The sequence below is a fragment of the Ahaetulla prasina genome, chromosome 5, assembly GCF_028640845.1.
Source record: "Ahaetulla prasina isolate Xishuangbanna chromosome 5, ASM2864084v1, whole genome shotgun sequence".
Classification (NCBI taxonomy): domain Eukaryota; kingdom Metazoa; phylum Chordata; class Lepidosauria; order Squamata; family Colubridae; genus Ahaetulla; species Ahaetulla prasina.
In genome coordinates, this window is record NC_080543.1 from 83,884,348 (window position 1) to 83,897,701 (window position 13,354).

At 41.3% G+C, this 13,354-nt stretch overlaps 1 protein-coding gene across 1 annotated transcript in view; it reads right to left on the minus strand.

Annotated features, from left to right (window-relative positions):
- The window catches only part of REPS2 (RALBP1 associated Eps domain containing 2), a 201,226-nt gene that overhangs the window by 141,184 nt on the left and 46,688 nt on the right, over window positions 1-13,354 (minus strand). Inside the window, exons 2-3 of the mRNA XM_058186758.1 lie at window positions 3,932-4,055; window positions 509-657 (exon numbers count right to left, since the gene is read on the minus strand). Coding sequence (XP_058042741.1) covers window positions 509-657; window positions 3,932-4,055 — 273 coding nt within the window. The remainder of the gene's footprint in view (window positions 1-508; window positions 658-3,931; window positions 4,056-13,354) is intronic.

Genomic DNA, 13,354 nt, shown 5'->3' on the forward strand with positions numbered 1-13,354 from the left:
TATAAAAAAAAGTCTGCTTATATTAAGACTTTCTTCTCTTTCTTGTGGCTCTCCTCCTATATCTTGTGAAAGATCTTTTGATCTACTATAGTAGATTTTGAGGGTGAGGAAAATAGCAATTTTCTCCTAACACTACTGACAAATGCAGCTCTCTTAAAGTGAACGCTCTACTGAATTTGGCGCCAAGTGATTTTCTGCATATCTAATAAAAATCTTTTTTGTATCTAAAAGAAAATTCTGTAGTTCATCTGCTTAAGATGAACAGCAAGTTGATCTTATAAGAGATAAGCAATCTTAACTCTCTAAGAATAGGCAATTGATAGTTCTTGTTGAAATACTCTGCAATGACTAAATAATCAGCTGTAATTCTCAGTCTGTGTCAAGAGACTTTACCAATAAAATGAGCTAAAATACTAATCAAGATCTATCTGATTTTGTCAATATGATATCATAAAATGAAAACTTGTAGTTCACCCCACAGTAGAAGATATATTTAAAACGGATTTACCTGTTTTTCTTCTTCATCTGATCTTCTGAAGCAATTTATCTCAAGGGTTGTATGTGGACTCTGAAACTTTGCTCCATGTGCTTCTGATAGATTGATGTACCTTATTTCAATATCACTTTTCAGAGCACTAAATCGAGGTAAAGGTAATTCTTAAACCACAAAAATAAATACAAAAGAAAAATGGTTATATAATACCATATTGTTTAGCTTATTTATTGACTAAATAACTCCCTTTGACAACTAATTATATTACGGTACTTAGAAAATTAAAATTTAGTACAGGCCAAATTAGTAGGCAAATAATACAAAGAGAAAGAACACTTTTGTATTTTGTATTTGTATAAAGTCTTGAACTTTAAGAGATTATTTTACTCTATGATTATTTGTAAGAAACTATAAGCTTTCTTGACCACAAAAGCAGAATGGATCTGGCAAATAAAAAGTAAAGTAATTTGGAAGGAGGGTTGATAAACAAAAAATTAACTTGGGGAAGGGAATCTCCTTTTTTAGGCATCTATTCTTATCTTACTCAAAATATTTAGATTACGTTTTTCCACCTGAAAACTTTCAAATTGTTTTATATAGTAGGTGCAGATAAAAAGTGAATGCCCACTAATATTAAAACACTAAATTTACAGAGAAGTTCTAAAATGCAGGTAACATTGCTGTGGTAAAACTGGGCAAAAAGCTACCCTAATATTACTTCAATATAAATATTTTTGGCATTTCACATTAAGGCCAAGTGAAAAGCAATTTTGGGTTAAGGAGTATACAAATACATAACTTGATTTTCCATATTTGCAGAAATATGCTTCCTGAAGTTCTGTATTTCTGTTTCTATTGTATTGCATTATGCACAGATAAATTTTTCAATACAATATACAGTACATATGTGTATACTGAAAAATTGGGCATTGTATTACAAAGGAAAATCCAACCAACATCTATGAAATACAAGAAATTCAAACATAAAAATAGGCTTGGTAAATTACCTAATAAAGAGGTATTTATTATACGCATGTCTGTATATACCACTATATGAACCACTTGTATTTACTTATAGAAATATTAATGGATTTTGTTTTACTAAGAAATCACTTGGTCATAGGTAGTTGCTCTATTTGGGCTTTAGAAAAATGTGATACAATTATGCATGCAGAATATTACATAATGCAAAAGTGACAAAACCAAGAAGATATAAGTAATTTATAACAGCTTTTATGTCAGATTGGCTGACTTTCAACAATTTACTGAAATAATTACCACTGCATCAGACTTAGCATTGGTGCAGATTTCTTTATATAGATAAATATTTATAATAAATATTAGTTCAATGCAATTTGGAGGGAAACTATTTTGGGCTACAATCGCTAATACATTTTCAAGGATACAAACCCCATAAAATATTACAGGAGTCAAAGTATATATCCCTAGTCTCACACTAGACCAGGGGTGAAATGCTCCCAGTTCGGACCAGATCACCCGATCAGGTAGCAATGGTGACGGGTGGTTCCGAGAACAGGTAACAAAAATCCTTACCCTCCCACCCCGCATGCCTAGCTGAGCTGCACGATTATCAGAGGGTTTTTTTTCTTTTAAAAGCATTTTTTCTTCGCCCGAAAAAATGCTTTTAAAAGTAAAAAAAAAAGCTTGATGATCGCGCGGCTCAACTGGGATCATCAGAGGCTTTTAAAAGCATTTTTTAACAACCTCTTTGGCCGAAGAGGTTGTAGAAAAATGCTTTTAAAGGACTCCTCTGGCAATCCCAGCTGAGTTGCCTGATCATCAGAGGCTTTTAAAAGCATTTTTTACAACCACTTCAGCCGAAGAGGTTGTAGAAAAAATGCTTTTAAAAGTAAAAAAAAAAAGTTGGCCACGGCCACCCAGTCACATTACCCCCTCCACCAAGCCACTCCCACAGAACCGGTAGTAACAAATTTTACATTTCACCCCTGCACTAGACTAATCTCCTTCACTGTAGATTAGCAACGTTATTACAAATTATAATACCTAAATGAAACAATATATTGATATAATGGTTTGGAGCTAGTGTTAATGACACTATAAGTATTTGTAATAATTATAATTAGCCACATAGCAATTGTTTTACAAATGAAGTTTCTATCTTTCACCATTATTTCATTTCAATTTTTATTATAGCTATTTTATAATTTAGCAACTTCAGGAAATTTTATTCTGCAATATCATAAAACCTTGCATACAACTAGCAACTCAGCTGCAAAATTAGGCCATATAATTTAAACTATGGTTAGAAAGATAGATTATGAAGATATATTGGGCCTGTTGGACTGATTGTTCTCACCTGCACTGACCCAAATTAAGAGGACTAGTTGAACTTTTAAAACTTTGGAGACCAATCTAGCTTAATGTAAGTTGTCTTAAGTTCTGCTTACAGGAAGTCTTCACTTTAGGAACCTAATTAGTACTAGAATCTCAGTAGGTGGGTGATGTGGTCACTAGGCAAAATATCATGTGAGCATGCCTAGTGACAGCAGTGTTTGTAATCCTGGTTGCAGTTATTAGGAGAATACTGCACCATCATTAGGTGAGGAATTGGTGTATCTCCTGACCTGCTACACTTATCTCCACTTCAATTCTCCCTGCCTATCTCTTCCACCTCTGCCCCTTTGGCCACCCCACACTCCATTGCCCCTGCCATTAGGCATTCCATCAGCCCTTCAATTGCCCCTGCACTCCTCCGTCCCTGCCACTCTTCTGCCCTCCAACCCCTTGCACTCTGCAGCTTCTGCCAACTCCAAGTAATCTTCACCAACTTCTTCTTCCTGTTCTTGATGAGGATTGCTTGGTCTGGTCCTTCACCAGCTGCCTTGCTAAGGCCCAGGCCAGGTATACTTGGTCAGAGAGGGAAGAAGAAGATGACAAAGATCAGCTGAAGCAAAAGAGTGCAGGGTGGCCAAAAGGAAAGTCATTAGAAAAAATAGGCAGGTGAGGGGAATTAAAATTTACCCTGATTCATAAATATAATTAGGGGTGCCAAGTGCAAAAGGTGTGGAAATAGATCTATATTTGTGAAATAGTTTAATCAGTGATACAGCTTTTTAAAGTTCTGCAGTCTTACTTCTACTATACTGAGCTTTCATAAACAGGATATTAATGAGCCTGAATTCATAAAATGAAATTTCTATTAAAATTTTTAGTACAATAGGCTCTATTCAGCTTTTACTGAGATGGATTTTTTGTCTGTTTGCTGTTGTTTTTGTTGTTTATTATTGGTTTTCACTTCCTTCTTACATTCATTTATATTTTCTTCCACAGTGTCTTGCAAATTTTTTACAAAACATAACGACTATTTAATAACTATTTTAAATAAAATATTAAATTTTATTTTATTAAATAAAAATAAAATTGTCCAAGGTAAAGCAATTGATTATATTCAGTTACCATTCTGAATACTTTCTATTCGTACTGGGAGACCAGACTGTGCAGCAGCTATAAGCTTCAGAGCAGCATAAAACTGAGTACGACCAAAATAACCGACATGTTTACAACCACACAAGTCTGTAATCTGAAAGATAAAAAGGGAGGGATGAATATGAACATATGCCAAAATATTGGTGCTTGCAGTGAAAGAATTACTGAAGCTACAAAAATATGTAGTATTTAAAAAAAAACAACTGGCAGCAAATAAACCGGTGATGCTGACATCTGGTTTACATTCTATAGCCTCAACTCTGCTATATTAAACAGAGAAAGCCACAGAGAAAATCTTCCTATATAAATATTTTGTCCTCTTGGCTCCATCCTCAGCAACATGCAATATATCTGTGGCTTAACCTCTGAGCAATAAATCTGTCTAAATAGGGCAAACTAAATAAGTATCAAGGGCAACAGCAGGATCTTGCTTTTTGCCAAAAGATGGAAATAGAATCAGACCACAAACTCTGCACCTTTGTACATGCATGCAATATCACTATGTACAGCAGGGGTGAAATCCAGCAGGTTCTGACAGGTTCTGGAGAACCGGTAGCGGAAATTTTGAACAGTTCGGAGAACCGGTAGCGGAAATTTTGAGTAGTTTGGAGATCCAGCAAATACCACCTCTGGCTGGCCCCAGAGTGGGATGGGAATGGAGATTTTGTAATATCCTTCCCCTGGAGTGGGGTGGAAATGAAGATTTTGCAGTATCCTTCCCTTGCCATGCCCACCAAGCCACACCATGCCCACCAAGCCACACCATGCCCACCAAGCCACGCCCACAGAACCGGTAGTAAAAAAAATTGGATTTCACCACTGATGTACAGTATAAAAGAGGGGGTTGCATGCAACGCTGCAAAGCTGCTTTAGTCATTCTTCTCCCTCAACGGACACTGATCATTACTCCTACCCTCAAAATGACACTATAGAGCACACCAGAACAACTAGACACAAGAACAGTTTTTTCCTGAACGCCATCACTCTGCTAAACAAATAATTGCCTCAACATTAAGAATCAGAAAGAAAAACTAGAGGAAATAACAGGATTTGAAATTGTAAAAAAGGTTAAATATTTAGGAGTCTTTCTTACTTCATCAAATGTAAAATTGTATAAGAATAATTATGATGTGTTATGGAAAAAAATTCAGAAGGAAATGAATACTTGGAAAAAATTACAATTATCTTTGTTGGGGAGAATAGCAGCTATAAAAATGAATGTTTTGCCTAAATTCTTGTTCTTGTTTCAGATGATACCAATAATTAAGAAAGACAAAAATTTGGAAGAATGGCAGATTGGAATTAATAAATTTATATGGGAAGGGAAAAAAGCGAGAGTCAAAATGAAAATAATGCAAGATATACGGGAAAGAGGAGGATTAAAAATGCCTAATTTAAAACTGTATTATGAAGCAGTTGTTCTTTCGGTAATAAGTGATTGGTTTAATTTGACGGAGGAAAGATTTTGAATATAGAAGGTTATGATTTATTATATGGTTGGCATGCATATTTATTGTATGATAAGAAAGTAGATAAAGCTTTTAAGGATCATGTGTTGAGAATTTCTCTTCTGTGTGTCTGGAAAAAATATTATTATAAGTTAAATTATAAAATTCCTATATGGGCAAGTCCTCGGCATGCAGTAGAGAATATAAATATAGAACAGGAACAAGAAATGATTACTTATAAAGATCTTTTATATAATGAGAGGGGAAATCTACAACTAAAATCTTTGGATACATTAAAAGAAGAAGGGAGGAATTATACTTGGTTTCAATATGGACAGTTAAAGGCTAGATGGAAAGAAGATCAGAAAATTGGTATTATTCAAAATGAAGAAAATTTGGTTAAACAAATTAGAAATCAAACCCAGGGGCATATAAAGAGATTGTATACTGTGTTGATAGAAATAGATTCTGAAAGAGATTTAATAAAGGATTGTATGATAAAATGGGCACAGAATATTCAAGAACCAATAATGTTGGAAACATGGGAAAAAATTTGGGTTAGAAATGTTAAATTTACGCAAGCACAGAATTTAAGGGAAAATTTTTATAAGATGTTTTATAGATGGCATTTAGATCCTAAGAAATTATCATGTATGTATCCAGATATGCAAGCGAAATGTTGGAGATGTAATTGTGATGATGCTACATATTTTCATGTATGGTGGACTTGTAAGAAAATTAAGTCTTTCTGGATAAGAATTTGGTGGATTATGCAGAATGTTCTGAAGAAGAAGTTAAAGTTCCTACCGCAATTTTTCCTTTTGGGAATAACAACGGACTGTACAGTGATTGAGACTAAGTTGATTTTGAACTTAATAACAGCAGCAAGACTGTTGATTGGACAATATTGGAAGAAAAAAGAATTACCCACAATAGAAGAATGGATATTGAAAGTTTCCAATTTGGCTGAGATGGCTAAAATCTCAGCCTTCTTGAAAGACAATACTCAAGAAAAATATTTAATTTTTTTTTTTATTTTTTATTGCTTTTTTCTAACAAACAAAAAAGAAAATACATTATTGCACCATTGTGCTATAGATAAAAAAAGGAAGATTTGGGTCTTCGGATATGTCCTCATGATTGCCAAAATCCACGTTCTCGAGGTACAGGTACCGAAGCGTCCAATTTTCCAAGCGTCCAATTTTCCAAGCGCATAGTCCACGAATGGTTTCCAAGTCTTCCAGAAAATATCTTCTTTATACACACCACTTCTAATTTTAATATCACATGTCATTTTATCATTTAAGGCTAATTTCCACATTTCAGAATTCCACTCTTCTATTCTAAAAATCACATCTAATTTCCAATATCTAGCTATTATAATTCTACCTATTATAATCATAATTCTAATCAATTCTTTTTCATATTTTGTTAATTCTATTTCCTTAATTACCAACAATAATATAGTTTCCACTCTCAATATTATTACTTTCCCCATCATTTCAAATATCATTTTCTCCAATTGTTGCCAAAACTTTTTAACCTTATCACATTTATACCACATATGTTCATAAGTCCCCAATTCCATCACACATCTCCAACATTTTTTACTAATTTTTTATCCATTTGTGACAATCTTACTGAGTCAAATACCATTTCAAACAACTTTATAATTATGCTCTTTAATCCTTATAGATAAAGTTCTCATAATTCTACTATTCCAATTCACATTCCAATCTGACTCTGGTATTTCAATATTAAGATCTTTTTCCCAATTTGTCCTCATCACTCCTTGTAATTTTTCATCAGAGTTTATAATCTTATAAACCCTACTAACGAGTCCCTTTAGCCCAATTTCATCTTTCATAATCTGAGATACTAAATATTCAAATTCAGTTTCACATCTATTTATCGAATAGTTTTCCCTTAATTTTTTTGTCCATTTTTCTATCTGTATTTTTTCAAACCAACTTAACCCTAATTTTTCAGTATTTCTTTATTCCTCCTTTCATTTTCCAAAACTTTTATCCAATCTCTAATAGTTTCTATATTTTCCTCTTTAATCACTTCATTACGTCTTATATTTTTTTAATCGGCCAATTTCCAATTGTCTTCCCCAAAAAGATTATATCCGGAATTAAAATTTTAACAAATTTATTCCACATTTTACTTAATCCCTTTAACCAATAACTTCTAATTACACATTTTAAGTTTGCTTTATCTAAAAACTACCTTGATCCAAATTTCTCTATATCCCTTAACTCTAAGTCCCTCCAATACTTACCTTCACCTTTAAATATTTTTACCACTATCCGGATACCATACGCACAGTAATAATTAAATAATTTGGGGATTCCTAATCCACCTTCCTTTTGATTTTGATACCACATTTTCTTCACTAATCTAGGTCTTTTCCCACCATTACAAAATTTGTCCAATTTTTTCTGATATCCTTCAATATCTTTCTCTGTCAAATTTAGCGGTAGCATCTCGAATAAAAAATTAAACTTGGGCAGCAACATCATCTTACACATTGCAATTCTACCAAACCAAGACAACTTTAACATTTTATATTTGTCTATCTTCTTCTCAATTTCATTGATCACCACATCATAATTAAGTTTTTTCAATTCTTTAACCTTGGTGAGAGCACTATACCCAAATATTTCATTGTATTTCTAATCCTTATCCCAAATTGCTCTTGCATATTCTCGCACTCATTACCATTACTATCCATCAATAATTCTGACTTTGACCAATTTACTTTCAGACCTGTCATTTCCTCAAATTCTTTCAAGTGCTTATATATCTTTTTCAGGTCTTTCTCTACATTTTTCAAAATAATTAAAGTATCATCCGCATACAAATTTATCTTATACCCTTTATATCCTTCTAATTCTTCATCTTTTTCTATCATTTTTGTCAGGATTTCCATAGCCAATAAAAATAATGTTGGGGACAAGGGACATCCTTGTCTCGTACCTGCTTCTAATTTTATCTCTTCAGTTAATATTCCATTCACCTTCACTCTTGCACTACTTTTTTGATACAATTTTGAAATAACATGTATAAACTTATTACCAAAGCCTAAGGCCTCCACAATTACTTTAATAGTTTCCCATTGTACGGAATCAAAAGCTTTAAAAATGTCCAATTTATTTTATTTATTTATTTATTTATTTATTTGATTTCTATACCGCCCTTCTCCCGAAGGACTCAGGGCGGTGTACAGGCAAAAATAAAACAAACAGTACAATATATAATTTAAAATACAATTAAAAAACTTATTTTAAAATTGGCCTGAAAATTAAAATATACAGTGAGCTAAAAACCCCATTTAAAATTAATTAATAAGAATTTTAAAAATTTGATAAAATTCAATTTAAGACAGCCCCGCGCGAATAAAAAGATGTGTCTTCAGTTCGCGACGGAATGTCCGAAGGTCAGGTATTTGGCGTAAACCCGGGGGAAGTTCGTTCCAGAGTGTGGAGCCCCACAGAAGGACCTTCCTGGGGCCGCCAGCCGACATTGCTTGGCGGACGGCACCCTGAGAAATCCCTCTCTGTGAGAGCGTGCGGGTCGGTGGGAGGCATGTGGTAACAGCAGGTGGTCCCGTAAGTACCCAGGCCCTAAGCCATGGAGCGCTTTAAAGGTCGTAACCAGCACCTTAAAGTGCACTCGAAAGGCCACAGGCAGCCAGTGCAGTCTGCACAGGAGCGGTGTTATATGGGACTCGGAGCTCCTCTATCACCAGCGCAGCTGCATTCTGGACTAACTGAAGCCTCGAGTGCACTTCAAGGGAGCCCCATGTGAGAGCATTACAATAATCCAGCGAGAGTAGCGGCGCGCATGACCGTGCACAAGGCACCCCGATCAAGGAAGGGGCGCAACTGCCGAACCAGGCGAACCTGGTGGAAGGCCCCCCTGGAGACGGCCGTCAAATGATCTTCAAACGACAGCCGTTCGTCCAGGAGGACACCTAAGTTGCGCACCCTATCCTTTGGGGCCAATAACTCGCCTCCAACAGTCAGCCACGGCTGCAGCTGACTGAATCGGGGTGCCGGCATCCACAGCCACTCCGTCTTGGAAGGATTAAGCTTGAGCCTGTTTCTCCCCATCCAGACCCGTACGGCTTCCACGCACCGGGACAGCACTTCAACAGCTTCATTGGGGTGGCCTGGGGTGGAGAAGTACAGCTGGGTGTCATCAGCCTACAGCTGGTATCTCACCCCAAAGCCACTGATGATCTCACCCAACGGCTTCATATAGATGTTGAACAGAAGGGGCGAGAGAATCGACCCCTGCGGCACCCCACAAGTGAGGTCCCTCGCGGTCGACCTCTGCCCCCCCGTCAACACCGTCTGCGACCGGTCAGAGAGATAGGAGGAGAACCACCGATACATGGTGCCTCCCACTCCCAATCCCCCCAACCGGCGCAGCAGGATACCATGGTCGATGGTATCAAAAGCCGCTGAGAGGTCTAATAGGACCAGGGCAGAGGAATAACCCCTGTCCCTGGCCCTCCAGAGATCATCCACCAATGCGACCAAAGCTGTCTCCGTGCTGTACCCGGGTCGGAAGCCGGACTGGAACGGGTCTAGATAGACGGCTTCATCCAGGTATTGGGGTAGCTGTTGCGCCACAGCACTCTCTACAACCTTCGCAACAAAGCGAAGGTTGGAGACTGGACGATAATTACCCAAAATAGCTGGGTCCAGGGAGGGCTTCTTGAGGAGGGGTCTCACCACCGCCTCTTTCAAGGCGGCAGGGAAAACCCCTTCCAACAAAGAAGCGTTGATAATCTCCTGGAGCCAGCCTCGTGTCACCTCCTGAGTGGCCAGTACCAACCAGGAAGGACACGGGTCCAGTAAACATGTAGTGGCATGAAGCCTCCCCAACAGCCTGTCCACGTCCTCGGGAGCCACAGGGTCAAACTCATCCCAAATGGACTCAACAAGACGTGTCTCCTCTCCCTCGCTTGGATCATCCCAATTTCGGTCCAGACCACCCCGGAGCTGAGCGATTTTATCGTATAGATAACCACTAAACTCCTCAGCACGTCCCTGCAACCCGCACCTCCTGATGGAGGGAGCGGGTCACCCGAAACAGGACGGCCGGGCGGTTATCTGCCGACGCAATGAGGGTGGAGGCATATGAGCACCTCGCCTCCCTCATTGCCACTAGGTAGGTCCTAGAATAGGACCTAACTAGTGTCCGATCAGCTTCGGAATGGCTGGACCTCCAGGTGCTCTCTAGACGTCTTCTCCGGCGTTTCATCTCCCTCAGCCCCTCGGAGAACCAAGGGGCCAAACGAGATCTGTGCCGGGTCAGAGGTCGCAAAGGCACGACACGGTCCAAGGCCCCAGCCGCGGCCCGCTCCCAGGCCGCAACTAGTTCCTCAGTCGTGCCGTGGGCCAGATCCTCAGGGAATGGTCCAAGCTCCGTCAGGAACCTCTCAGGGTCCATCAGGCGCCTGGGACGGAACCACCGTATAAGTTCCGTCTCCCTGCGATGGTGGATGGCGGTTCGGAAGTCTAGTCGAAGGAGGAAATGATCGGACTATGACATCGGTTCTGTTACTAAATCATCTAATTCCAGATCATTTAACCACTGTCCAGAGATATAAATCAGGTCCAGTGTGCCTCCCCCCATGTGCGTGGGGCCATCATTTACCCGAATCAGGTCCAAGGCCGTCATGGAAGCCTGGAACTCCCGAGCTGCAGTCAATAACAAGCCAACCAATGGCAAGTTGAAATCCCCCATGACTATAAGTCTGGGGGTCTCAACCGCCACAGAGGCAAGTACCTCCAACAGCTCGGGCAGGGCTGTGGTCACGCAACAAGGAGCCAGGTACGCGATCAACAAGCCCAACTGATTCCTATGGCCCCACCTCACATAGAGGGATTCACAACCGGCAATGTGAGGAACAGTGGCCTCCCTCGGCTCTAGATCTTCCTTAATGACAACCGCCACCCCCTCACCCCTACCTTGGGCCCTCGGCTGATGAAATGCTCGGAAACCTGGAGGGCACAGCTCAATGAGGGGAACCCCCCCCCTCCGGACCCAACCAGGTCTCCGTAATGCCCATAAGGTCCGCGGACTCCCCCTGAATAAGATCACAAATCAGGGGGGCTTTATTAGCCACGGACCGGGCATTACATAACATCAACCGAAGATCCAGGCTCTGAGGATCATGGCCGCCTGAGGAACGGGTAGGGACTGAGGGGCCGGAGCACGTGATCGCCGTCAAACATCGAGCACGTGCTGCCAACACTCGATACGCCCCCCCTCCACCATATCTGCCTCTCCCACTTACCGTACAGATTGAACAACCCTCTAGTCCTGGAACAGAACCCTCCCCCCCCGCCTTCAGACCAGATGTAATAATGTCGCGAACAAGCACAGGGGCTGGATCCCTTCACGATGGGTTCTCTCCCCTACCTGTCAAATCCCTCCCCCCCTCCCAACCCTTAAAATCCCCATTAAAACTCCCCTTAAAAAATCTATTAAAACAGCTAATTAAAAAGCCCCTAAGCCTCCTATTTTTAGCATGCTACCTCTCGGGGCTCCAAAGCCCGTCCTCAAGGTGGGCCCTCGATAATATGGAGGGCCAAACCCGCGAGAGAGGGGCATCTCGCAGGGCAAGAAGGTCAGCCGCAGTAAACGTTCGCATCACAGAGAAAGTCCGGCAGGAGGCCCATCCTGGGCCGGTCAAGATGGTAACAGATGATACAGTGACCACGACCTGTCTGTCCTGATGGGAAACAGTCAATGGTGATCCTTGTGCGGTAGAGGACAAAACCGCTCACTCAGTCAGTTCACCACCCCATATAAATAGTCAGGGGTGGACTAAGGAAGAAGGAGGGGGGGGACCGATGATAAAGATGTAAACAGGCTGTCCGCCGCCTTTAAACACCGAGGCAGGCCGCCGCCACCTCCGCCCCCCGCCGCGGCGTCCATCGCCGCCGCATGAGGCCACCGACATCCCCACCATCTAGGAAGGGACGCCAGTCGCCAAATCCTACCAGCAATCCCGGGGCTCTACCGGCGCCAGTGCCAAACGAAGAAAAGCCAGGCCGCCACCGCCGTCAGGAAGCCAACAAGGCCGACGGGAGCCTGGGAGGCCCTCCAGATCTCCACTGGGCGCAACCCCTCCGGGGCTCCTCCCCTCGCCCCCGAAGTCGCCCAGCACCAAGTCACCCATCTTCCTGAACGACTGAAGCCTCCTCCATCAGGGCGGGGATCTAAGGGGGCCCAAGGTGTCAAAGGCCCCCGCCGCCGCCACCGCCAGAACGCCAAAAAGGCCGACGGCAGCTCGGCAAGCCACAGGCCGCCCAGCAAGCCGCCCGGCAAGCCGGGCAAACCGCCCGGCAAGCTGCCAGGGCCGCCACTGCTTCCTCCCACAGGCGGGGTCCAAGGGGGGCCTTGGATATCAGAGACCCCCTGTCGCCGTCGCCACCAGAACGCCGAAAAGGCCGGCGGCAACTCGGCAAGCCGCAGCCGCCCGGCAAGCCGCCAGGATCACCGCTGAGGCAAGGACGCTCTGGGGCTCCTCCCAACGCCCCCCGAAGTCGTCCTGCACCAAGTCACCCCTCCTCCGGGTGACTGGATGTTCTTCCATCAGGGCGGGGGCCTAAGATGTCACCAAGGCCCCCCCCAGAACCGGACAAGGCCCGAAAAGGCCCACCGCCGCTCCCCCGATCAGCAGGGCGGCGCCATCTTGGACATGCTCAGAAGAAAAGTCTATGATACTATACCAATTTTATCACCATTATGTTCAGCTACATCTATAATATTTAATACTCTTCTAACAATATCACTCATGTATCTACCCTTCACGAAACCTACTTGGTTGTAACTTATATATCTATCTATAAATCTATTTAATCTATTACTTATAATAGCAGTAAATATCTTTGCATCCTGATTAATTAAAGAAATGGGC